The sequence below is a fragment of the Passer domesticus genome, chromosome 19, assembly GCF_036417665.1.
Source record: "Passer domesticus isolate bPasDom1 chromosome 19, bPasDom1.hap1, whole genome shotgun sequence".
NCBI lineage: Eukaryota > Metazoa > Chordata > Aves > Passeriformes > Passeridae > Passer > Passer domesticus.
In genome coordinates, this window is record NC_087492.1 from 5067522 (window position 1) to 5092605 (window position 25084).

At 44.6% G+C, this 25084-nt stretch overlaps 1 protein-coding gene and 2 non-coding genes across 5 annotated transcripts; all 3 read left to right on the top strand.

Annotated features, from left to right (window-relative positions):
- The first annotated feature begins 4094 nt into the window (after positions 1–4094).
- Positions 4095–24698, top strand: NCBP3 (nuclear cap binding subunit 3). 3 transcript variants are annotated; one of them, XM_064394899.1, is made up of 18 exons: positions 4095–4247; positions 6441–6506; positions 7237–7342; positions 8244–8369; positions 10329–10457; positions 12693–12766; positions 13634–13742; positions 14528–14627; positions 14938–15044; positions 16054–16339; positions 17119–17276; positions 18401–18565; positions 19064–22431; positions 22713–22792; positions 23388–23411; positions 23839–23907; positions 24050–24142; positions 24550–24698. In XM_064394899.1, exons 3-13 carry the CDS (start codon positions 7330–7332, stop codon positions 19297–19299), a joined length of 1503 nt encoding a protein of 500 aa, XP_064250969.1. In that variant the 5' UTR covers positions 4095–4247; positions 6441–6506; positions 7237–7329; the 3' UTR covers positions 19300–22431; positions 22713–22792; positions 23388–23411; positions 23839–23907; positions 24050–24142; positions 24550–24698. The 3 variants fall into 3 exon arrangements, with proteins under 3 accessions (XP_064250969.1, XP_064250967.1, XP_064250968.1); XM_064394897.1 differs by lacking the exon at positions 4095–4247 and adding an exon at positions 4730–4914; XM_064394898.1 differs by lacking the exons at positions 4095–4247; positions 23839–23907 and adding an exon at positions 4730–4914.
- Positions 23654–23727, top strand: LOC135283954 (small nucleolar RNA SNORD49). Its single transcript, XR_010349536.1, has one exon. It is a non-coding gene; the product is annotated as a small nucleolar RNA SNORD49 (small nucleolar RNA).
- On the top strand, positions 24405–24478 carry LOC135283958 (small nucleolar RNA SNORD65). The gene has a single exon (XR_010349540.1). It is a non-coding gene; the product is annotated as a small nucleolar RNA SNORD65 (small nucleolar RNA).
- Positions 24699–25084: the final 386 nt, after the last annotated feature.

The window sequence follows — 25084 nt, forward strand, 5'->3', positions numbered from 1 at the left end:
CTCACCTACCGGACGTGACCGCACGCGGGAGGCGTGACGTCATCTCCCCGCGCGGGCGGGCGGTGTGAGGGCGGGCTGTGAGGGGAGGCGGGAAGGGCGGGTGAATCCCGGCAATCCCGGCATCGAGCGGGCCGGGAAACACCGCTGGGATCGCCCAGTCCCACCGTGAGCGAGCACCGCCTTCTTAACCAGATCAGGGTGCCGCGTCCGCTCGGTTCTTGAACACCTCCGAGCGCGGTGGCTCCGCCACACTGCTGGCAGCCCGTTCCAATGTATAATGATCTTCTCTGGGAAGAAGTTCCTCCTGATGTCCAGCCTCAACCTGCCCTGACACATCTCGAGGCCGTTTCCCCTCGTTCCCTGGGAGCACAGCCCTACCCCCGCCTGGCTCCCACCTCCTTTCCATCAGTTGTGGATGGAAGGTTTCTCCTTTTCTCCAGGCTCAGCTCTCCTGGCCCCCTCAACCTCTCCTGGTGCTCCGGATGCTCCCCCAGCTCTGCTCCTTCCTCTGGTCATCCTCCAGCCCCTCGGTGTCCTTCCTGAACGGAGGGGACACTCGAATGTGGCCTCACCAGTGCCCAGCACAGGGGGACAATCCCTCCCCTGGCCCTGCTGCTGAGGAGGCTCATGAGAATGGACTGGGGTCCATTTCATGGTTTGTTCAGCCCGGAGAAGAGGCTGAGGTCAGACCGTGTTGTCTTCAACATCCTTCTGAGGCACAGACCAACCTCTGCTCTGTGACCAGGGACAGGAGCCGAGGGATGAGCAGGAGCTGTGTCAGGGGAGGGTTAAGTTGGATATTGGGAAAAGGTTCTTCCCCAGAGGGTGCTGGGCACAGCCCCCAGGCTGCCAGAGCTCCAGGAGAGTTTGGACACTGCTCTCAGGGATGCACAGGGTGGGGTTGTTGGGCTGTCTGTGCAGGGCCAGGAGATGGAATAGATCATCCTTGTGGGTCCCTTCCAGCTCAGTATACTGTGTATATTTTCATCTGTACATTAAAGGCTGCAGCTCGCTGTGTTTTCCTTCAGGGCTGTGCCAGCAGCTGCTGTCCTCATCCTCCCTGCCAGCCACATATTCCCACCCCACAGCTGTGCCAGCACAGCTGCTTTTCATGGGAGCACACACTGAATTGGGCCAACGAGCTGTTCTGGGTTAAAAATAGCCCTGCAAAAGAAAAAGAAAAACTTTCATTTTATTCAGGGCACTTCACTGACTGCATTACCACAGAGGTCTGCAACAGGGAAGAGCTTAAGTTCCACTGGTGCCACAGAGGAGCCATGTGTGTGTGGGCATGCACAAAATTCTATTTGTGAGAACAAAGCAATATTTACCACTTTTAGACTGTACTCCAAGATCTCTTAAATGCCAGAGTAACATCTGTCAATGTGTGTAGAATTCTGCTCAGTTCTGTGAGCTTTTCTCCAGAAAGGAATGTGCTTTTTCAACTGTGTGGTCTCCCTGTGGCAGCACTTGCATAAACAACGTGAGAGCACAGCTGTCCCTGACTGTGAGGGTGCTGTGCATCCAATATCCTCCTTTTTGTAGGGCCCTGTAGCTGCCTCCTGGATGGGACTCTGGCATTGTGTCAGGTTACCAGGGCTGTACTAACCTCCACAATATCCCAGTGAGAAAATATTCTGTCTTACAGGCGGGGAGCCTGTGGTTCATCAAATCCGTAAGAAAACACCAGGTGCTTGATTTCAGCCTCACAAATGAACATCCTTCCTCTGCTGATGCTTTTCTCTCTCCAGATGGACTGGGGCTAGGAGCGAGCCCTGATCCATTTTTGGACGGCAGTCCCAGTTTCCGTGGTGATGTGTGGGTTTGCTGGCCAGCTGCAGGAGTAGCACACACACTTCCATGGGGTTTTCACAGGTTTGAAAAGCTGCAGGTCCTTGCTGAGAGCCCAGGACGACAGGAGTTAAATCCTATCTGCAGGAACACGTGTCCTTTCTGTTCAGTGTTCACAGACCTCAAACAAACAAACAAATCAACCAATACTTTATTAGGGCAAAATTCACCATTTTTCTGACTCCTGCCAGACCACTGCAAAAAAAAGTCTCCTTTTCTGATGGCCCACAGACTGTTCTTTTTCCCCTCCCTTCCCGGTCCCCATCTCCCGTTTTCAGCCGATCCCAAAACTGCAGGAATTGGTGTTTTCCATCAGGTTTTGGTTTTGGTTTTCGCTCACGCTGGAAATTCTGTTGCATGAGCTCTCTCTGGTGGTCAAAGCCGGGAAACCAATAACGCTCGTGCCCTAAATCGCTCCCGTGGGTGTTTTAATGCTGAAATTATTTCACAGGATCTTGGAATAGCTTGGGTTGGAAGGGACCTGGGAGATCATCCCGAGCCGTGGACAGGGACACCTTCCACCAGGGCAGGTTGTTGAGAGCTCCATCCCACCTGGCCTTGAGCACTTCAGGTTATCCACAGCTTCTCTTCCACAGTCACCTTCTCACCTTCATTATTTGTAAAAGCCTTTCCTTAGCATTTCTGATGATGACTGCTAGCCTTTCCCAAATTTCTTTTTCCTCCCCTATTTAAACACTGCATTCCTCAGTAGTTTATTACCCTCACCCCACCCCTGCTGCACAAAGGCTACAAAAGGCAGAGCCCTTCTGCACAAACCTGCTTCCAACAAGCTTGAAAACAATTAACATTTTAAAAGTTCAGGTGATCTTTCACAGGCAGAGGGATGGCAGAGAGGAATGTGAGAGAAAAACAAAGCTCTGAGACACAGTCTCAGAAGAATAAAACTAAATCAGTTTGAAATGCTGAAGAATTCACTGTTCATTACAAGATCCTGAAAGGAATTATAAAATATTATGAAAACATTCTATTCACTCACCTAGAGTAAAAAGCCCCACTGGTACCCAGGTTTAGTTTCCCTCTCCTGATTTTATTGTCCCCACCAGTTGGCCAGAGATTGTTTTTTCATAGGCTCTAAAATTTTGGCAGTGTGTCTAAAGCCACAGTCAATCAGCAGAAAGTTTCTTGCTGAGTGCAGTGAGTGAATCTTGAAAAGGTGCCAAGTGTGGAGGGCTGTAGTACAGCAATGTTCTGCCTGAGGTGACATCCAAGGGATGTCAGAACAAAATCAGGAAACACCTGGCTCAGCCCGAGGTTCATGTGCACTGTGCTGGCAGCAGTGCCAGGTGACCTGTGTCACATAGCCTTGTCCCAGCTGCTCCTTGAAGGGTTTGGCTTTGCCAGGCTGGTCTAGATCACATGGCAACACTGCGTCCTACTTAGAAAACTAAAACTAAAGGAGGAGAAAGCTACAACTAAAGGAGGAGAAGTTCCATCTCTTGGTTTCTTCTCCCTGTGACCTGAAGAAGCAACATTTCTTCTACAGAAATGTTTCCTCTTGCAATTAGCTCAGGCTCAGCTGCTCGCAGGAGGTGCCTGTGTCCTGTTTATTCCTTTCCTTCACCTCATGTGGCCTGGAACCTGGCTTCACACCTGGCTTGGAAGTGTCACCTGTGCCAGGAGCTCCTGCCAGGTGGGACATCAGCCCCAAATGTAGCACTTTTGGTGAACAGTGACATGAGCCATTGTGTCACAAGCTCTGTGTGAAGACTTGGGAATAAATACTCTTGGAGTGAGTGATGGGTGGAAGGATCTCTTCATTCTGCTGGATTTTGTGTAAGGGGAGGAGCCTTTGTGCTGCCAGCTGGGAAATGTATTTGTGACAAAGTCTAAATTTGAATTTTCCTGGGAGGTACCACCAGTTCAGAGGGAGAGAATGTGTCACAGGAATGGACTGGAAAGGGTTTATTTGTAATGTGTACAGAAATGAGCCGTGCAGCAGCCCGAGCTGGAGGGAAGGGTCCTGCAGCTGGAGAAATAATGGGAATTCTTAGTGGTGTGGTGATCACACAATGACAATGGGATGTGGCTGTGTAGCCTGGCAGTTGTGGTGTGAAATAATGATGCCAACGCAGGAGCAACTCCTCAGCTAGAACGGGGCTCTGTGTGTGAGGGAATGGAGCTAATTAGCGTCATTAGGGGAATGAAGAACTTGTCTCATGTGGACTGGTGAAAGCATGTGGTTTATTTAGGCCAAGAAGAGGCAAGGCTGCTCTCCTGGAACAACCTGAACACCTTGGGACAAGGGGACAAGGAGAATAACTGAGCCTCAGAACAATGGGACGCAACACTGCGGAGAACTGCGAGCTGAGAACTGATTTTATCAGAGGTGTAACATTCCGCTGGTATGGACGGGAAAATTGAACAGTAGAGTTCAGGTAGTTAAAAAAAACTTTTTTTGAGGGGAAAGGGCTTAAGTTCTGTGTTTGTCCGCTCTCCTGGGCCGGGGGTATGTGGGGACACAGCAGGGCCGCTACAGCCGCGCTCTGCCCGGTCTCTGTGGCCCTTCTCCCCCCTGAGGCCCCGGGCCCGGGACGTGCCGGGCTGGGGGTGCGCTGGGCTCGGGGGTGCGTTGGATTCGGGGTGCGCCGAGTCTCGGGGTGCGTTGGTTTCGCGTTGCGTTGGGCTGCGGGTGCGTTGGGCTCCGGGGGTGCACCGGGCCCGGGGTGCGGTTGGATTCGGGGCGTGCTGGCCTCAGGGGTTCCGCCGGCTCTCAGGCTTCGCTGGGTCTCGGGGGACGCCCCGGGCCGGGCCGTACTGCGGGCGGCGCTCGGGCCGCTGCGCTCCGCCCGCCCGGCGCTCCTGGCCGCTCTCCGCGCTCGGAGCCGCCCCGCCGCTCTGTGCCGCCCCGCGCTCGTCTCGCTGGCCGCGCTGGGCGGGCCTGGCGGAGCCATGGCGGCCGTGCGGGGCCTGCGGATCTCGGTGAAGGCGGAGGCGAGCACGACGGCGGCGGAGCCGCGCGGCCCCGAGCCCGAGCCCATGGAGGTGGAAGAGGGAGAGCTGGAGACCATCCCCGTGAGGCGCTCGCTGCGGGAGCTCATCCCGGTGAGGGCCCAGAGGGGCTGGGTCCGGCGGCTGGGGGTGTCCGAGCTCTGAGGGGATTTTTGGGGGGTTCTTGGGAAAAGCGGGGATGTGAGGGGACTCGGGGCCGAGCGCTAAGGAAGCGGGTGGGTTGTGCTGGGGAAAAAATGGAATAAAGGAAGCGGTGGAGAAGAGGATTTGGGGTGCAGCGTTGGGGCGTGAGGAGCTGTGGGTGGCAGGGTGTACGGGCAGTGTTTGATGCCGGGAATGAACACAGGGAATACCTGGAGCAGGAACGGGGCTGACCGCGGCACAGCAGAGCTGGCAGTGGGGGCTCTGAGGGCTTCCTTCCCCATGTTGTTCTGCCCCTTTTCACTCGCCGATTGTTTCTGTGCAAGTTTTAGTAGGATTAGGTTTAACAACTAAAAAATGGGTCAGAGTTCTCAAATCCTAAGTAATCTTTCGCTCTCAAAACTTGGGCGAAAATTGTTTTGGAAGCTAATCTTTAATTAGCTGGTCTGCCAACGTGCTTGTGCTTTTGCACAACATGTGGCCTCAGAGACAGCGTCGTGCTGCACTTCCTTGTGCTCCGTGAGTCAACCTCAGACACTGTGGGGTTTCAGCTTTAAAAATCATGTTTATTTTGCTTTTCCTTTTCTAGTAACTCTGGCCATTTGGCAGCATTAGAGGAACTTTGGTGCTGTTACTAAGAAAAGCGGTTGGATTGTGTGTGTTCTTCTAAACTGAGAGTAACCTACTGCTAGAAATGGTCCTTTAGCCGAAGTAATTATTGCAGCACAAGTGTAAAGAACACATTTACTCCTAAAGAAAGGAAGAGGTGTTCTTCCAGCTCCAAACTTCTGCCAGTTGAGGGTGTCTGAATGAAGAGATGCCATTTTACAGATCCAAACAATGGAGGGCACAGAATTGGGTCATTGGTCCAGGGGCTGTGGGGTTTAGTCCCTCTCTGAATTCAGCAGTCCTGACTGATAGAGAGGAAACTTGTAATTTTTTCCCTTCTCATTCTACATTTTTACCCTCTCTCGGTATCAAAACAGAAGTGTTTCACCTTGGGATTTGGAATTTGGGGTTGAAATAATGATAGGAATAAAAAGTTACTTGTTTAATTGTGGATGAGGCTTGGTGTTCTCACTTTCTGAGATTAAAAGCTGGAAACTGACATTTGAGTAGTCAGGTATCACTGTTAAATCTGCTCATGTTTTACAAGGAAATTATACCCAAACCCAAAATTGTGGAAGTCTTACTTGGGAAAGATGTTTGATGACTTTTCCTGTGTTACTGAGAGAGTAAATGCTTGGCAGCAGCTGACACAGAAACTAAGTTCTGTCAAAAGAAAGAATCCTTGCAGTGAGGGAAGTTTGGTTCAGTTCTTGTGCTTTTACTTTCACTGACATGAGAGTGCCTCTCTGTCCAGGGATGTAGGAAAAGAGGCTCTATTTCCTGTGGGAATGATCAGGTGGTTTTTTCAGTAACAAGTGTGTTGCTTTCAGTGCACATTGGGATTTCATCACCATTTTGCTTTGTTTCAGGATACCAGTAGGAGATATGAAAACAAAGCTGGAAGTTTCATCACTGGCATAGATGTAACCTCCAAGGTAATTTTTGTGCTATGGCTCTTCAACATTTTGTCATTTTTGCCACTGGAGAGGTGGGACTATTTAATGTCTTTCTTTCCCAACAGGCACAAAGGCTTAGCCTGGTGTTCAGGTGATTCAGCTGGTATGAATCACAGTGTGTGTTCCAAAAATCCAAAAACATATAGTGCTTCCTAATAAATCTGGAGAACAAGGAGCTTCTCAGCCAGTTCCCAAAACTGCACAAGTTCCAGGCAGGCTGTTGCTCATGAGCTACATGAGAGGAGCCTGCATTGCCAGTCTAAAAAGTTCTCTGGAGCCAGCTCTCCAGTGTTTGATTCATGCTCAGAGAAACAAATTCACACTTTTGTATATGTTAAAAAAACGGGGAAAATCATATCATCTTCAAAGATTAATTTTGCCTAAAAGGCTTATTTTAGAAAAGGGGGTTTATTTAATATTTGTTAGTAAGAACTAGATAATGTTCCTGTTCCATTATGGAATCTGTTTGTCCAAGCCACATTGTTCTCCATGCATCCTGATTCCCATTGCTGGATCTACACAAAAACTGTTCTGTGACACAGAAATATTTTTGTGACTTACTTCTACATTTCAAAACCTGCAGGTCTCTCCAGAATTAACAGAATTATTAATATAAATTGTTGCTGTCTGGTAGATTTTAGTATCCTCAGTGCAGTTTGTTGAGCGTGCTCCTGACTCCTGTTTGGGTTCATTGTTTTGCATTTTGCAGGAAGCAATTGAGAAGAAGGAGCAAAGGGCCAAACGTTTCCATTTTCGGGCTGAGGTGAATCTGGCCCAGAGGAACGTGGCCCTGGACCGGGACATGATGAAGAAAGGTACGAGTTCATCCAGCAGTCAGGAGAAAAGGTCCCTTCAGTTACTCCCTCACGGTGTCTTGACTTGATTTGTCCTGCAATATTTCCTCCATTCCCAGAGGTTTTGCCCCATTCCTGCTGAAAGGAATCACTTTGAGGTTTTTCCACCTCCTCGTTTGCACATCATTGTTTTTTAACCTGTTTGACCCTTGCCACTTCACTCCTTGTTTTACCAGCCCCACCACAAAGATAACATTTTTTGTGTGCCTTATTTTCTACTGCTAACTGCCCAGGATTCACCTCCTGGATCAGTGCTGCTTTGAGAATCTTTAAATGCTTTGTACAGAGCCTGGAGCGGTGTGTGGGTACACGTGGAGGACTCTGTGTCCTGTGCACAGCGAGATCAGACTCTGTGCTGTACACACAGTGAAGCTGCACTGATGGCAAGCTGGAACAGAAGCCAGGAGAAGTGTGCACAACAGATTGGTGCTTTTGGCACCCAGCTAGTTCTCAAAGCTTTTTTTTTCCAGCTGGCAGCTTGGACCTGCTAAGCTGTGGCCTGGAACAGCTCCCCATCAGGTGATACAAGTGGAAGTGCTTTGTGCAGGGCCTTGTTTTGTTCTGGCTCTTTAGTGCTTAATGATAGCGCTTTGGCAGTGTTCAAAGAGCAAAAAAAAAAAGTTTTTCAGGCTGTTTGGTTGCTGTGCAATCTCTGTATCTAGCAGTGCTTGAAACCTCTTTTAATTCTCAGTTTATTGAAAGTTTTGCATTGTGGAAGAATAAACGAAGTTATGGTCTATGTCATGCTTCACTTCAATCAGTTCCTCTTTAGTTTATTTAAAGTATTTGCTTTGTAAACTCATATGGCACTAATCTGAAAACTTGCAATAAGTACCAGTTTTGTGTCTTTTCTTCTTTATAGCAATCCCTAAGGTGAGACTGGACACCATTTACATTTGTGGAGTGGATGAGATGAGCACCCAGGACATCTTTGCCTATTTCAAAGAGTATCCTCCTGCTCATATTGAGTGGCTGGATGACACCTCGTGTAAGTAAACAGAATATTTGTAATTCTTACTCTTTTATTTAAGCCTGGTCACAGCTGTATCTCTAAGGGGAAAAAGAAAAATGTCTAAAATGGTGAAAAATGCCTAAAATTATTATTTCCATCTTGACATAAATAATATATCTGAGAGAGGGTGATTGAACTGTGCAGTTGGGCAGGTTGGGATGGTTTTGGGAGGAGGAGGAGGAGATTTGTTGCCATATTTGTGTAGTGCATGCTCCAGGAGAACTGGGTGGGTGGAAGGAGGTGGCAGCTGGGTGTGATTTCCAGAGATTGGCAAAGGAATGTGGGTACACATGGTGAGGGCTGTTTTGGGGAGTGAGATCAGTGAGATCAAAGGTGGTGGAGAGTTGTGCTGTCCTCACTGCCACTGAAGCCTGTAGAAGAGTTTTTTTTTGCTACAGAAAATGGAATACTCTGAAATTGTCATGTGGCTACAAACCTTTTGCCTGCAATAATAGAAAAATAAGTAAGAGCCAGTGCAGGTTTTCCAAACAGCTGGAAATTTACTGACAAGCATGGCTAAAAGCTGAGAATCAATACCTTCATCCTCTGGAGTGACCCTGAAGAGATTCTGCTCCAGTGCAAGACAAAATAGATGGTGACCTTGAAGTCACTGTATATGACAGCTTGAAGTACTGGCACAAGCTGATAGAAAATGTGAAACCCAATGAGCCCTGGTAGATAATTGCAGTACAGAGCTGCTGGATGGACCTGTGCTGATGCATGAGCTTGGACATGCACAGCTTAACTCTATCTGAGGCTTCATTTCCAAGATTGTCTGTTTTCTTAAGTGCTACATGAGCATGAAAATTAAGGCTTCAGGGTTGTAACAATACCCAGTTGTAGTTATTACACATCTTTTTTAATGGTGAATTTTCATGCTGTGTCTGAGTTACCGTGTCGGCTACACTTGGTGAAAATATGAAGAAAAAGCTTTTTCTTTTCAGCATAGATTTGAATCATGGTGAAAATTTCAGTGTTCCCAACTGAATTACATCTTAAGGTGTGCAAAGGTGTATTTAGTGTTCTGTGTTTCAAACTGATGAACGTGAAATGATGACGGTTTTGGAAATTTGGAGTTGGGAAGATGAGGCTGACTGAAAAAAAATATTTATTAACCAATCATTGAAGTTAATACCTGGATGTTCTTCACTTTGTATTTCTTGTCTGTTTGAGTAATTTAAGAGAGATTCTCTTATTTTGGGTCACTGTACAGTCTTCTTAATATCTGAATCCACTCTGCTTAACAGCAGAACAGAGATATTTGTTGCTGTATTTGTACCAAGTGCAGGAAGCTTTTGTTCAAATTCTGTTTCTAAGCAGTTTTAGCTCCTTCAATTTCAACCTCTATGAAATGCTTTTAATTGGCCTAATAAGTTATATTTTAGTACCATCTGCTGATGCTTAAGGCACGTCCTGAATGATATTGTGAACCTGTGTACTCTATAATCTGTGCAAAGTGCTGGAGCAGTCTCCTATTTCCCCCTATTTTCATGCTTTTTGGAAAAGATTAACAGAATTCTGCAGTAAAGTCCAAGGTTCTGTCAATTGCCAAAGGGGAAAAAGATCCAGGTTCATTCCTGCCCCCTGCTGCTCCCTTAATCACATTTGTGTGGGAACACATGGATCCACTGACCCCAATCCAGTGCCCTGATTTGCTGTTTTCAGGAAGCCTCTCAAATCTATGGTTGTGCATTTCAGTCATTTTGGGTTTTTGATCAGCTCTTGTGTTTTGTAATAAGCTGAAAATTGTGGGTCCTTCAGCTTACCAGGTGTGTTAAAGAATATGACCTTCCCTGAATGTGACTGCAAGAGATCTGATGGCTTTTTCTGTCATTTCTCAATTTTTGTCATTGATTTCCTTCCAGCAAGGCAGGGGAGATGTGACTGCTTGATGACACCGAGTGCATTTGGGTTTTGTGTTTCTGTTTGTCCCAGGTAATGTGGTCTGGCTTGATGAAGTGACAGCAACACGGGCTCTAATAAATATGAGTTCCCTGCCTGATCAGGAGAAAACAAAGAGCAGAGAAAACAACAAGGAGAAGGCAGCTGAAAAAAACAAGAAAGGTAGATTGAGATATGCAAATACAGCCATCATCTCATTAAATCAATGAAACTTTAAACTTGTGCTGGGGTATTGCATAACCTAAATTACTGAAGGAGCTTCTATCATATAGTTGCAGGTAAATGTATTCTGCCACTTTAAAAAAGGCTTTCATCTTGGAAACCTTTTGAAGAAGCTGCTTCTTAAAAGGTGGGTTGGAGCTAGACCAAAAGCAGTAATTCAGTCGATACTAAACGTGTTAGATGAGGCTGATACTGAGAGCTGGTATTTATAGTGGGCCATGTGCACAGAAATAGCTCTGTGTGATGTGCCCACAAAGGCAGGCAAAGTGGGCAAAAAGCAGGTGTGAGAAAATGGCCTTTTTTTGAAACCCCGCAGCTAATTCCCTCTTTGATGCACCACCATCCTTCAAGTGTATCCCTCACAGCAGCGTGACAGTGCATCACTTCAGCAGGGTGTGTAGCAGCTCTAAATTTGGCTGTTAGCCTTTTAAGAAAGAAGTTATTAAAAGGTTGGTTATAAAAGAGCAGAGCAGCAAAAGTGCCTGTCAGTGTCGTGATCAGTCTGGTACCTGACTGCCTTGGTTGTAAATTTATTTTCCTTTTGTGTGGGGAAGTTTAAAATCAGAATTTTGCTACCTGAGGACAGTTTTGCTCTTAGGCTGCTGTGAGTGCTGTGGTTGGAGGTGCTCTATCACATGATAAAGAGCAAAAAAAGTGTTATATTTATTAACTTTTCCATAGATTTTTTTTGTAAAAATGCTGTGTATGACTTAAATGCAAGTAGCCAATCTCTCTGTTAGATATCTGCAGTGCTTCCAAAAGCTTTTCTGGGAAATTTGGTGTTTAAGGCTTTGTTAAATTTGTGGATTCTCCGAATTCACCCCCTTTTCCTGCTCCTTTTCTCCACAAAGCAGTGGCTCCTCAACCATCCACATGACTTTAATTTTGACCAAATGTTGATAAAGCTTCAAGTAAGACTTGTTAGGAAATTTTTGGAGATTAGAGACATTGCTTAAATGGAGCATAAACATATATATTTAATCCTGCTTGCTATGAATTGCATATTATGTTATCATTGCACCCCATCTGAAAATAAGAACTGTCATCTGAATGACTCCTGTTCCTCTGGAAAAGTGGGATATTAGAGAAAGTACAGACTGTTCAATTACATCTTAAGGTGTGAGATCCACACAGATACCCTGGAGTCATCTGGCTTGGTTACATTCCTTTTTTTAGATGGGAATTTCAGGGCTGTTTAGACATTTAGGGAAGCAAAAGATTGGTCTGTGCTATGAGAAACTTCTAATTTCTGAGAGAGAAAAATGCCTGAGTACTTTCCCTGATGGAACTTAATTATTCTGGTTTGAATTTGGGTAATTTGTTTACTTAAATTCTCTCTTTGGTTTCGGTTTGGTTAATTGAGCTTTACTGTTTTCACTCAGGAATATTTTCAGGATCTTTTGAACAGCTGCCACTCTCTATTTTAAGTTTTTAAGTCCATTGTTGGAAGAGATTTAAAATAAGGAACTCTGAAATATAAAAGAGAGGATTTTTTAATCTTAGGCCTATGAAGTACTTTGAGACCTTTGCAAATGATATGGCATATCATGCTTCATAGTCATTACTTTTTGCAATATTTTATTTCTTGGGGGCTTTGGAAATAAAATCACCATGAATTTTCTTACACTGAGCTAAAAAGAACTAAGAAATCAAAGCAGCTCACAACTTTAGTAGTTCTGGAAGCATGCAGTTGTTTTTTTGTTATTTCACAGCCAAATTAAGTCTCTAAGGTTGTTCTTTTTTTCTGTTTACTACTCTCTCTCTCTCTCTAAGCTTTTAATTAATAACCTGTTTTACACTGTTACTATTGGATATTTGCAGACATTTGAAAAGGAGATGGAAAGAAAGGCTTTTATGTGCCTTTAGTGCCTTGGCCTTGCTGATCTCTGATTTTGAACACACTAAATCCTGACAGGCAGTGCAGTTTCATTTGCTTTCAAAGAATTAAATTAATGATGCACACGTGCTGCTGCAGGCACAGAGCTCTGAATTTCACTGTGCTCCACTTTTCCGTGGGCATTCACTGCTTTGATTATTCCCTAGGCTGCTCAGGAGGAAGGAAAACACCTTCAGGCTGGTTTCAGACAATGTAGGTAATCATAAATCAAATGAGGCTGACACACTAAAATGGAGCTTGGTTTTGTTTTGTTTTTTTTCCCCAATTATTTTCCTTAGAAAAACAGGAGGAAAGCTCTGATGATGAGACAGAAGAAGGAGAGGTTGAGGATGACAATCCCAGTGATGTGGAGGTCAGTACAGAGGGGAAGTGGAAACTCTGCTGTGGAAGTTCTGCTCTGGCTGCTGTGAAGTTTTCACAGCATTTTAGGTTTCTATTTGCAATTCACAATTTAATTATCAAAATAAATTAGGTGTGGAGTGGCAGGGAGTGCAGGTGCTGATAATCCCAATGGAAAGGGCTTTGTGAAAATGGATTTTGGAGAGTTTAAGAGTGAGCCTGGCTTCTCTTTTCTGCTGAGAGGAGGCAAAGAAAGAACAATAATGGAAGGCAGTGACCTTTCAGCAGGGAAAGTGCTTAGAGCCCAATGGGATTTAGGCTGCCCGTGGATCTGTGGGAATCAGCACACCCAGTGATGTCCTGGCAGCAATTTAATCCTCACTGCCTGCGTGTACAATAGGTGTGATTAGGATTTCCTGCAGGAATGGCTCAGTGAGCACTCCTGCATCATGGAAGTCTGAATTGGAGTTTCTATAAAGCAGCTATAAATGAAAAAGAAGGGGTTTTAATCATTGTGTGAGGGCATGAGAACCTGTTAATAAAATAATGTAGCTGTGAAACAGGGAAAAAAAATTAATTGCCCAAGTTTTGCTATTTATTTTCTGCATTTCAGTCAGTAATGTAGAGTCATTTGACAATTACAGGATTTAATAACCTGAGTTAATTTTATGCAGCAAGAGAAGGAAATACTTTAAATTTTCAGGGCAATTTACATTAAAAATTAACATCAGCTTGTCAAGAAAATAAAGCAGAGTTCATTTGAACATCATTTGAAAAGTGACTTTCTTCATAATCACTTGATTGCTTCTCTGTAAGCAACCCGTTTTTGTTCAGGAGTAATTTGATTTTTGAGTCCAAAATACCTTTTTTGCCCCCAAAGTTGGATGCCCTCTCCCAAGTAGAAGAGGATTCCCTCCTGAGGAATGACCTTCGCCCTGCCAATAAACTGGCTAAAGGAAACAAACTGTTCATGAGATTTGCTACTAAAGGTAAATGACCACCCTGACAAGCACCCTGAATTCACTGCTTGTTGTACTTTTATTTGTTGGTTAATTAATGACTCAAAGTGCCTACTTCTTATTTATAACACTTCTTATAAAATAACACTTCTTATAAACACTTAGAAATAACACATCTTATACAAGTGTTATTTTTTGGCTAATTGTTAGGTGTTAAGATTTTGCCATAAATCAACATTTCTTGTGTCAATTATATCCAGTTCAAGTTCAAATTGTATGACAATTATTGTACCTGGAAATTGTATCTTGAGCTCAGGGCATTCTTCCCATGGAATAGAAATGATGCCTTTTTCCAGAAGTAAATTCCACATTTTATAAATATGGATACAACTTGAGATGCCAATGAGGGATTAGTAAAAATTATTGCTAAACATTAATTTTATTTATGAATAAAATGAAAATCCATATAACTTCTGGACCATGCAGGAAGTGGCACATTCATTAAGAAAGGAAAGGTGATGAGGAAGGTGAGTGGAAAGTCCTGCAGTGACAGGGGGAGGTAATGCCCTGTTAAGCTGATCTGTGGAAACCCAGTCTCCCTGGAATTAAGTTTCTAGACACAAATAAAGCTGTGGTGGTAGGAGAAATTCCAGAGGTGTAAGCAAAATTGAATCCTTCATGGAGGAGGGTGAAGTAATTCTGATTTTAAGGCACACTCAGTCCCACTCTCTGTCTTTGGATGGTTATTTATTTTTATGCTGTGCTGTAAGTTATACTCTAAGAGGGAAAAATTCCTGTAATTTATGTTTTTGCAGATGACAAAAAGGAGCTGGGAGCTGCAAGGAGAAGCCAGTATTACATGAAATATGGCAATCCAAATTATGGAGGCATGAAAGGAATTCTCAGCAATTCTTGGTGAGTGTTGGACAGAGGAAGTGGAACATTGCAGGTAATTGGACAAGCTAATCTAAAACTGTTAATTTGTGGATTTTGTACTGAGTTAATGTAGATGCTTCAGTGTAAATAGTGGTTTTGCAATGTGAGTGTGAATTATAAGGAGAGACTTTCCTCATGGAAATAAAGTTTCTATTCAGACCAGCTCTGACATAAACATGTGTCTGCTGTTAGAGCAGGTGATAATTGCACATCCCTCATCCAGGATTTAGGGGTCGTGAATGAGCCATAATTGCTGTGCCAGGAGTGTCAGCCTCTCTGTGCTTTTCAGGAAGAGGAGGTACCATTCCCGCAGGATCCACCGGGATGTGATCAAGAAGAGGACCCTGATTGGGGACGATGTGGGCCTGACTCCCCCCTATAAACATCGGCACTCAGGTACTGGTGGCACTGGGACAGCCCTGGGGGGACACTGGGACACGGAGGGCTGGGCAGGAGCTGGTGCCTCAGCAATCCCATGGGATGGGTGGAAGTTTTCTTAAAAAAATAAATCTGCATACCATTTTAAGAGTTTACAGGAAATTCCTGGGGTGGAAGCTTCATTCTGCTCGTTGCTTCCCAAAATAGATATTATGTTTTATGTGACATTTTTCTTTTATAAAATTTAGAGCATGAGGACTGTGGCATCAAAGGCCAAGAGAAGGGATGAATGATTTCTTCAGCCTTCATGGCAATTTGTCATACTTGCTACTTAAATTCTCCCAATCTTTAAATGTAGAACAGTAGGGATGAGAGAGTTCTATTAATTAGGCTTGAACATCGTCATCTGCTACCTAAGGTAGGAAAACAATGGGTGTAAAAATCTGTCATGAGACAAGTGCAGTGTGATTGGCCTGTTAAAAATACAGCCACGGATGTGAGAAAGCTCTGGAAGATTTTCCATGCTGGTCGTGCAGTGCTGTCTGAGGAGATGGCTGAGTGCTGGTGATGACTGCATTGAAATTGTTTCTATTTAAATCACTGTCTGTGATGAATTCATAATAATGACACCTGTGTTCTTTTTGGCATTGCTGCTTGCAGGACTTGAAGGGATTTCTGCAGAGCCAGCAGCTGGCACATTAAGCCCTGTAAGATCCTGGGAATTGTGCTTAGCTCAGGAAGGAAGAGCTGCAGCTTCTACAAGAGGCAGTTGTGCTTTAATTACTCTGTCCAGCTTTGTGCTTGGCCAGGCCTCTGAGGGAGTGAACACCAGGGACATTAACATCACTTATTGATTCCAGTTAAAATATTCTGCAAAATATTCTCTCTCTTTAAGAAGAGAGGACTAAAAGAACTTCAGACTCATCTGCAGGAGATCATTAATTACAGTGAGGCGAATTTCCGTTCCGTTTGGTGTTCAAGTACTTTCTAAAATCCACTCAATCAGAACACGTTCATTTTGCTGCAGGCTTGGTAAATGTCCCTGAAGAGCCCATAGAGGAGGAAGAGGAGGAGGAGGAGGATCAGGACATGGATGAAGATGACAGGGTGGTGGTGGAGTACCGGGACGAGCTGCAGGCCTTCCGGCAGTCGCGGGAGCGCGGCGCCGCGCGCAGACCCAGCGCCAGCGCCTCCGACTCGGACGAGATGGACTACGACCTGGAGCTGAAAATGATCTCCACCCCCTCGCCCAAAAAAAGCATGAAGATGACCATGTATGCAGATGAGGTGGAGTCACAGCTGAAGAATATTAGGTAAAGGTTTTTTAGTCTTTAAAAGCAGCAGTGGAGAGGGATTTCCTGGGTTTAGTGACAGAGCTGTCGAAGGTTGAGGTAGCAAAATTATATTATTTTGTATAGATTTTCTAACAACAAATACAGAAACTAGGCTTTCAGTAGAATTAACACTTTTTTAATGCAGCTGCTTCTGCAGGTCTGATTTTCTAACAAGAAATACAGAAACTAGGCTTTTCATAGAATTAACACTTTAATACAGCTTCTTCTGCAGGTCTCTCTATCCTTGCTTATTAATAATAATGAAACTTGAAGTAGAATCAAGAGAAATTTATGAAAACAACAATAATTAACAGGGAAAAATAACTTCTTTCTGTTTTCTCTTTGCCCCTTGCTCTTTGTCTCAGAAAGAAAAATAACCCTCAGTTGTTGATGACAAAAAGGAATTTATGTTCATTATGGGCTTACTAATCAAAGTTGTGTATATTGTAGATGAATAAAATAACATCCATATAAATCCAAATAAATATAACCACCCCTTCAGTAGGGTGGTTATACTCTTTATAATGTACAACAATTTTGAGGCTGCCTTGAAATGGACACTGAGGTATTCATGGAATTATTGTTATATTTAGGATTCTGGCTTGAACAGCTTCTAAGCATTGTTTTTACTTCTTTTTCTCAGCAGATAAATCCTGATCTTCTTATTTTCTGTGATGTAATTTTCCATATAAGAATACTTAAGAACTATTCTAGACTGAATTTTATTTAGAGGACATCAAATCTATGATTTTTTTTAGGAATTCCATGAGAGCAGATAGCATAGCCACCAGCAACATCAAAAACAGGATTGGCAGCAAAGGATCCTTGGAGAAAGTTGCAGATGTGAGGCTCCTGTTGGAAGAGAAACGTCAGAATAACTCTGGGCCACGGCAGCCAAACAGCACTGTCAAATCAGGTGATTTTATCACTCATTGCTGGGCAGAATTGTCACTAAAATATATTTATTTCACACCTGTGCTCCACTGCAGATAAACTCTGCATTCACACAGTTTGTCCTCACTAAGAGACTGAGGTGGGAATTGCTTTGGGGAAAAAATCAAGTTCACTTTAGTGAAAGTTTTTTTAGTGTTGTTGATTTCCATCCATTTTCTTTGCCTGTGCCAATCTTCCCCCACTTTGTCCTTTCTGATTTGCTCCCTCCTTGAGGCAGCTGAAAAACAGCACACAGGGAAGGTCATGCACAAAATCAAATGTGAAACACTGACTACACTTAAAAATACACATTAAAAATGTGTATTACATGAAGATGGGTGGTTTTGCATTTGGCAGGATTTATTTCTGAGCTTAAATAACTTATTTATTTGACATAAATGTATATAATTTCAGCTGCTTCTGACATATGTAATATTATCTGACTGATAAGTGAAAAATACTTTTTTGTATCAATGAAATGTCAAAATTATGTTTGTATATTTTACCCCTCCTGCCTGTTTTGAGCCTCTGACAAGCTGACACATGGTCCCAAAATTCCTTTTGCCTTCTTAATTTTGTCTGGACCCCGTGTAAGATTGGGAACATCCAACTAAGCCAGGCAAACTTCAGAATACAAAATTCACATCAAGGGTTAAGTACCAATATCTTTAGTATTTTTATTTTATTCTGGCAGATAACAAGCAGTGATAGAATTTTAAATCAAGGTTTTGTTACCTGAAAAGAATTGTTGAAGGCAGGCCAGTTTTCATGGAATTTTCCCTCCTGGATATTTACACACTCTGCTGCTACACCAGGAAAGCAGCAGGCCATGGGATAACTTAGGATTTTATCTTTTGGACAGAGCACAGCTTGAAAACATGAAATGTCAAATTTATTGCCAAAACTGAAATGAAATCTGGCTAAATTGTATTGCAGAAATTTCCAGGAAATCTGAGTATGAAAGACTTAAATTAACAGGCTAAAGAAAAGGTAAAAACAGAGAATCTCTCTAATTTGAATAGTGGATGAGCTTAAACTGAGCTGGCAGAGGTAGAGTAACTGCCACAGGATTTTTTTTGTCATTTTAATCACTGAAAATATCCCCAGATGTGAGGCAGAGACTGGGGAAAAGGCCACACTCTCCAGAAGTCAAAGCTCCAAGCAGTACCTGTGCCCCTCGTCGAGAACCAATCTCAGATGTGCACAGCAGGCTGGGAATCCCCAAACAAGATGTGAAAGGCCTCTACTCTGACACCAGGGAGAAGAAATCAGGTTAGTTGTGTGCAGAAAATGTTCTGCTGCACTTCCTTTGGTTTTGGAGTCCAAGAGAAATCCCAGCAGACAGCCATGAAGGGGAGAAGTTGAATGAAATTCAGGATAAATTAGCAAATGTTGGTTCAGAGCTTTGAAATCTAAATACATGTAGGGAGGAGCCTGGGGGGTTTGGGAGCAGTATTTTTATGGAGGTGGGCTGAAGATCAAGGACTGCTTTCAAGCTGTGGGCACCAAAACAAGTGTCAGGGGCACTGGAAGTGTGAACTAAACATCCTCTGCAAATGGGGAACAATGAACAAGGCTGCCCTGAGCCTCCTGCAGCTTAATTTCAATTCCTCTTCAAAGCATAATTTGGCAGTTCCATGCCAGTATTGATGTGGGAGGAGTATGAAGGGTCTGAAGAGTTGCAGTGAGGTTAAGAATTGGTTCCTTGACTTCTTCCTCTCAGTCCTGTCTGGTTTGTTCTTTTTTTAATGTTTCTTTTCATCTGTTTAGGTAATTTATGGACCAGATTGGGGTCTGCTCCAAAGACACAGGAAAAGACTCCAGAGAAAGCTGAAAACTCTGTGGCATCTCCAGAGGAAGATGACTCTGAGCTGCAGAGGGTTTGGGGTGCTCTCATTAAGGAAAAAGAACAGTCCAGGCAAAAAAAGAGTCGCTTGGATCATTTACCCTCCCTACAAATCGAGATCAGCCGGGAAAGCAGCTCTGGCTCAGACTCTGAATCATGATGGGTTCACAGCCTGACCCTCCAGGTGCTGACTGCAGCCTGGCAGGATCCCCCTTGCCCAAAAGCTGGACACTGGCAAAGACTCTGCAGTGAAGGTTCCAGAAGTGTCTCTGTTCCTTTTCTACAACAAGAGAGGCATAAACCACTTGAAACCTAAAGCAAAGACGTTTGTCTGGAGTCTGTGGCTGGCCCTGTGCTCTGTAGGGCATTGTCATCTCTGTTTATGACAGCAAACCTGTAGTGAATTGTAGCAAAACATTTTCTCCCCTGAGCTTTGAACTTAAAAGATGAGGCAGAAATGCTCTGTATTTTTAAGGAGACTTTTTCTGTTCTTGATGTTTTCATCATGGAGGCTTTTAACAAAATGTTTTACACACTTCATCCAAAGAACAGGGCATTTATTTCATGACCCAGATCATTGCCTTGCCCTTCTGGCTCTTACCAGCACTCTTCTTTCCTCTTGAAGTAATAACAGTAAAGCTTCCTGGGTGGCAGCCAGCAAGGGTAAAGCATGAAGGGATTGGTTGTCACACTCCCTTCCTCCAGCACACTGAATGTAAATCCAAGTTACACATTTTATTGCAGTTAAATCCCATGTAGGTATCCCAGTGGCACCCCCAGAATCCAAGGAATGCTGCTCATTTCTTTTGGTGGTGCCACATTCTGCTGTAGCAGGGATTAAGTTGTTCAGGACTGCAAAGTTGGATGCTTGACAATGTGTAAACCCCTGAGGGTTTGGGGGTTGGTTTTTTTTGCTGTTGTTCCACAAGGAGAGCTTATATTCCTGTTATTCCACCTTGATTATGTCCTGAAGCAAGCCAACAGCTGGAAAGCATTTTTATATTTGTGAGAATCCTCCCATTGGCCACGGTGAAAGCTCTAGTGGTGTTCTCCTCTGTGCTGTTCTATCTGTGTAGAAGTGAAAGAGAAAAGGAAAACTTTAGGATTACTGTCTCCTGTCAATATTTTGGATGTTCTTCCTGTATATTACATGTGGATGTGGACATGGGTGACTTGTTCCATTCAGCTTTTTTACCTGCACATTTTCACCCTTCCCTGGGTAGGACAAGGGTTTGATCAGTGTGCAGCTGCTAGTTTGGTTTTTTTTTTTATGTTGCCAGTAATTCTGAGTGAGGAATAATACATCCCATTCAGGTAAACAGGTAGCAAAACCATTTTAACAGTCTGAAATCTGTTTGCATTGTCCCTGTTCCTTGGTTCTGTCAGCCCAAAATACCTGTCAACTTCTCTTCCCATTTCTGCTTTTTAACAAGCAATTTTTTCCTGTTTTTTTTTTGCCCCCCTCTTTTTGTACTAAGTTGAAGTAGGTTTGAGATTTCAGCAAGGAATCTGCAGAATTAACTTTTCTTATGCTTTTTGATGTGTGAGGATAGCAGCATGTCAAATGAAAGGTCAAATGACAGGCACAGTGACTGAAGGGCAATCTGGGGGCTGACCAGGCTTCAAGCCTTACTCTTTCCTTGTTTTGTGACACTCATCCTTGATTTTATATTTAATTATTGAATATATAAATGTCTCATAAAAGTACTGTTGAGAGAAACGCCTGCAATGTCTGATCACTGTAATAACTCATTTTAAACGTGTGCTTTCACTGATATTCTTTCCCAGAGAATCACTCCCACCTCTCCAGATCCTGATAAAATTTATTTCACTGGTGTCTTTTTGCCAGTAAACCTTTGTGTTGTGTCACTGCTTTGAATCCATTGGGACCTTTCTTTTTCCTGAAAGGAATCAACACCTCATGCACCAAAGCTGAATTATTGGGAGCCCTTGTGTGGTATTTCCATGCCAATATTCCTGATTTAAACCAGGTGAAGGATAAACTGACGGGAATAGGGGATCTCTGTAGCTGATCTAAAAGATGTGTGAAATCAAGCACAGGCCTGTGACCCTTAACTCTGCTTCTGCCTTCCAGGTTGTCAGAAATACGCCTTAAAAATTCCCCCACGCTGGTCAGGACTGTGGTGTTATGGTTTTTGGGGGGGTTTGTGTGTGATATTGAGCCCACAGGAGCTTAGCTGCAAGAAAAAAAGAGGTTTATAGTTTAGAGAGGGTTTTGTAATTGAGTGTGCCTGGTTTTGCTTTTTTACAGTGTCCAGAGAAGCCTTGGAGAGTGCTGGTATCAGGAATTCTTTCCAGCTCTGGGCTTCCTTAGTTACCCAAGCCAGAAGTGCTGGGATTTGGTAATTAAAAATGAACTCTAAATTTTAAGTCAATGCTTTTTCCTCAATGTTTTAACTTCCATCCATTTCATCAAGAGATTGCAAAGAGAATTTTGTTCCAAATTCCCTTCTCTTTGTATTCAGCTGTCAATCCTTAGCTAACGTGGTTCTTCACTCACCTCCCAGCTATCATCACCTACAAGAATTTGATGCAGAAATTGATGTTTGATAGGGAGACGGGACCTGCGTATTTCACTAAAATGTGTTTATGTTGAAAATGGCAAAAAAGGGGAATGTTGGCTTTGGCTCTTGCTGGAGGATCTGAATTTTAGGTGGTTTGTTATAGCACCACACTAGTCCTTCTTGTAGGAAGTTTTTGCTGTTTGGAAAATGGATTTTTGATAAATAGTTCTTCAGGCTGACTGAGCACGTGGTGTTGAGGGTGGAATTTTAAAGAAAAGGTGGCTTTGTGTTTCTTCTTAAAACCATAGCTGATGCACTTAACAGAGAGGAAAGGACACCAAAACACCCCTATTTTCAGTCCAAGATGACACAATGAGAAAAGAACGGAACTTTTATTTAAAAACAGCTCTTCTGTTCTAAATAAAAGTAGCCTGACATCACTCCGACCTCTCCAGTGTTCCTGGAAAGGGCAGGGCCGGTGCTCCCTGGGGCTGTGCCCACCTGGGGGCCACACGAGGGTCCCTGCCCGAGGTGGAGCCTAAACCTGGGGTTTTTTTGGGTTTTTTTGGGTTTTTGAGCGATCCCCGCGGCTCCGCCCGCCCCGTTCCCTCATGGCCCGCACGGCCGGAAACGGAAGCCTCTGCGCCCCCCGCCTGCGAAGCAGTGGCACAGCCCGCCCCCGCCGCGGGGTGGTACGGCCCAAGCCTTTATAAGGGGCCGCGGAAAGCGGGCGCGCCTTTTCGTCCTGTGCCCTTGGAGGCGCTGAGGTGCGAGCGGGCTGGGCCGGGCTCGGGGCCTGCAGGGCGGGCAGGGGGGAGGCTCGGGGCCGGGTTCAGGGTCTGCAGGGCGGGCAGCGAGGAGGTGCAGGCCCGGCTTGCCGAGCGAAGCGCCCGTACCGCTGAGCGAGCTGAAGCGCTCTCTCCCCCAGCTCGGCAGTGGTAGCGGCCGCCGGGCCTGCCTGGGCCGCGCGGGCCGGGCCGCACCATTGCAGGGCCGGGGGGGGGCGCGGCCTTGGGGCGCGTGGCGGCTCACGGCTCTTGTCCCTCAGGGCACCATGGAGGCGGCAGCGGCACCGCGACCCCGCCGGCAGCGCCGGGACCCCGCGGGCACCGCGGAAACCCCTCCCCGGTAAGTCGGGAGGAGCTCTGCCGGGCCGGGGCTGTGTGTGTGGGGCATCGCTGCTGGCGCGGCCCTGCCCGCGGCTCCGTGAGGGCCGTGCAGGTATCGCTGCCCTGCGGAGCGCTCGGCATCCAGCGCTGGCCGTGGGTTTTTGTGGCGCTGCAGCCATAGAAATCAGCAATTAAAGCCCTTTTTTAACATTTTTCCATGTGCAATTTCTGTGCAATTCAAAATTACACCCATAGCATTGGAGTGTTTGCCATTTCAGTTTGAAAAGTGCCTTGTTGGTTAATGCAACCTTGTGAGCTGCATTCTTATATTCCTTTCAGTTTACATAGTTTAAGTTTCCTGACTTCAAGGAAAATGTAAGCTTTTTTCTAAACTGGAATTTCCTACATTTTCAGATATTTAGAGAGGGTTGCTGACTACTAATAGCTGTCTGATAGAAATATTTCAGTGATTCATATAAACATAAACACGGGTGGAAGCACAAGCAGAGTTGGTCATGAGGGTCTGGTTTTTGTTCTTGTTTTTCCCTGCATAAACCTACTTTATACTGTTAAAGAGTAGTCTAGTAACATTTCTCTTGCTTTTTCTCCCACAGCAGGAAGATGTCTTGAAGTAAAGAGTAAGTGGATTTTTTTTCTTTTTACATTAAGGTGTGCAGAGTTGTTAAAAGGGGTAAAGGGGTTCTGGACCTTTACAAGTTAAAAATAGTCTGTAAAAATTATACTTTAAGTTAAATAAAAACGAAATAAAACTGGTTTTATGTACTCACAAGTTAAGAGTTACTGCTCCATATGCAGAGGGGAGATTGTATGAGGTGAAAGCTGGTGTTTTGAGCGATTAATTGGAGCGTTAATTACAGCTGTTGATGATGATAACCCTGAATAGGAAGTGCCGTCAGATGCGAGAACTGACGATACCCTGGTTCTGGTCTGAAATGCAGCTACACAGCAGCTCAAACCTCCAAATGCACCCTCTGGGGGCCAGCAGGCAGCTCTCTGTCCATGAGCTCACCTCACCCTGCTGTCCTGTGTCCCACCTCTCTGCAGGGCTGGCCCTTCCTCCTGGATGTGACCCCACGGGGCTGGAGCAGCTGGGGAGCTGGCCCTGATGGGAAGGTCAGTGGTGGCTTTGAGTGCCCTGCACAGAGCTCTGTGCCAGCTGAAATGTAAATTTACAACGAGGTTTGTGGGGTAGAAGGAGCTTGAGTCTGTGTTCCTTAGGGTTTTAAGCCTGATCTTTATTTTCTGATCCATTTAGGCAGAGCCGGCAGGTCTGTGCTGCCACGTGCTGTGGTTGATGTCCCTCACTGAGGGGACAGCTCTTGGGACTGAGAGCAGGGGAATGTGCTGGGTGAGTTGAATATTTACTGTGTTCTTAGCTGAATGTGGTGGCTTTTGGCTGCAGTCTTAAAAAGAGACTGAATTATACATTTAGAGCAGAGTTTCTGCTCTAAATGTATAATTAATGAAGCCCTAGGCAAAAAAAAACCAAACCAAAAAAAACAAAACCTCCTTGGACTAAACCGCAGTAAATGTGTGAGAGCAGCCGTTTCTGCACTGCAGACAGAGATAATGTGTGTTCCTGCCACAAAAGTGTCAGTTTCTGTGATATCATGTGATGAAACTAACCCAAACTTGCTGGAATTACCGGCAGATTGACTGGTGGTGAGCAAAAGGTCTTCTGATGATATCTGACTCATTAACAAATCCATTAATGATGATTGAGGCTGGTTACCTGACCCTGCTCCTGTGTTCCAGGTGCTGCTGCTGCAAACATCTCTGAGGCAGAAGGACTGCAACAAAACACCCTGAGGATTTTGTGTAGACACATTTTCTGCCTGTTGCAAAGTGGTAACAGTTAAAGTGGTTTATTTCATGTACATTAAAATTAAAATAATTTTAAAATCCCCACTGTGTTTGGTCACTTCGTGCATTAAGGAACCCGGGCACTCTGATCTGTGAGATGAAGAAGATGTACCCAGAGTGCAGAGTGCTCAGTGCAGATCATGCCACTGGGGTTATTGTGGTAATTAGAGTTTAAACAAGACACCAAGAGTTAATTACTGCAGAGATCAGCCCTTCAGCCCTGACAGCCAGAGCAGCAAATGCAGCTGCATCTGGAGCTTGTTTGCAGGCTTGCTATTTGCCATTATGATCTCAAAATTGAATTTAAAGTCTGCAGAGGCAAAGTTCAAGGGTTAGGGGGAATCTTGGCAACTTGGAGATGATTAAAAAAGTTAAAAGAGTTAAAACCCAGCATTTGGAGGCCAAAACTCCCAATTAGGTTAATTGT

What these genes read in the sequence shown, in the direction of transcription:
- NCBP3 (XM_064394897.1), top strand. Translation starts at nt 4,762, where the DNA reads ATGGCGGCCGTGCGGGGCCTGCGGATCTCGGTGAAGGCGGAGGCGAGC. An exon ending in CATGAGATTTGCTACTAAAG is followed by an intron (nt 13,743 to 14,527) that starts GTAAATGACCAC and finishes ATGTTTTTGCAG; the next exon opens with ATGACAAAAAGGAGCTGGGA. An exon ending in AAACAGCACTGTCAAATCAG is followed by an intron (nt 17,277 to 18,400) that starts GTGATTTTATCA and finishes AAATATCCCCAG; the next exon opens with ATGTGAGGCAGAGACTGGGG.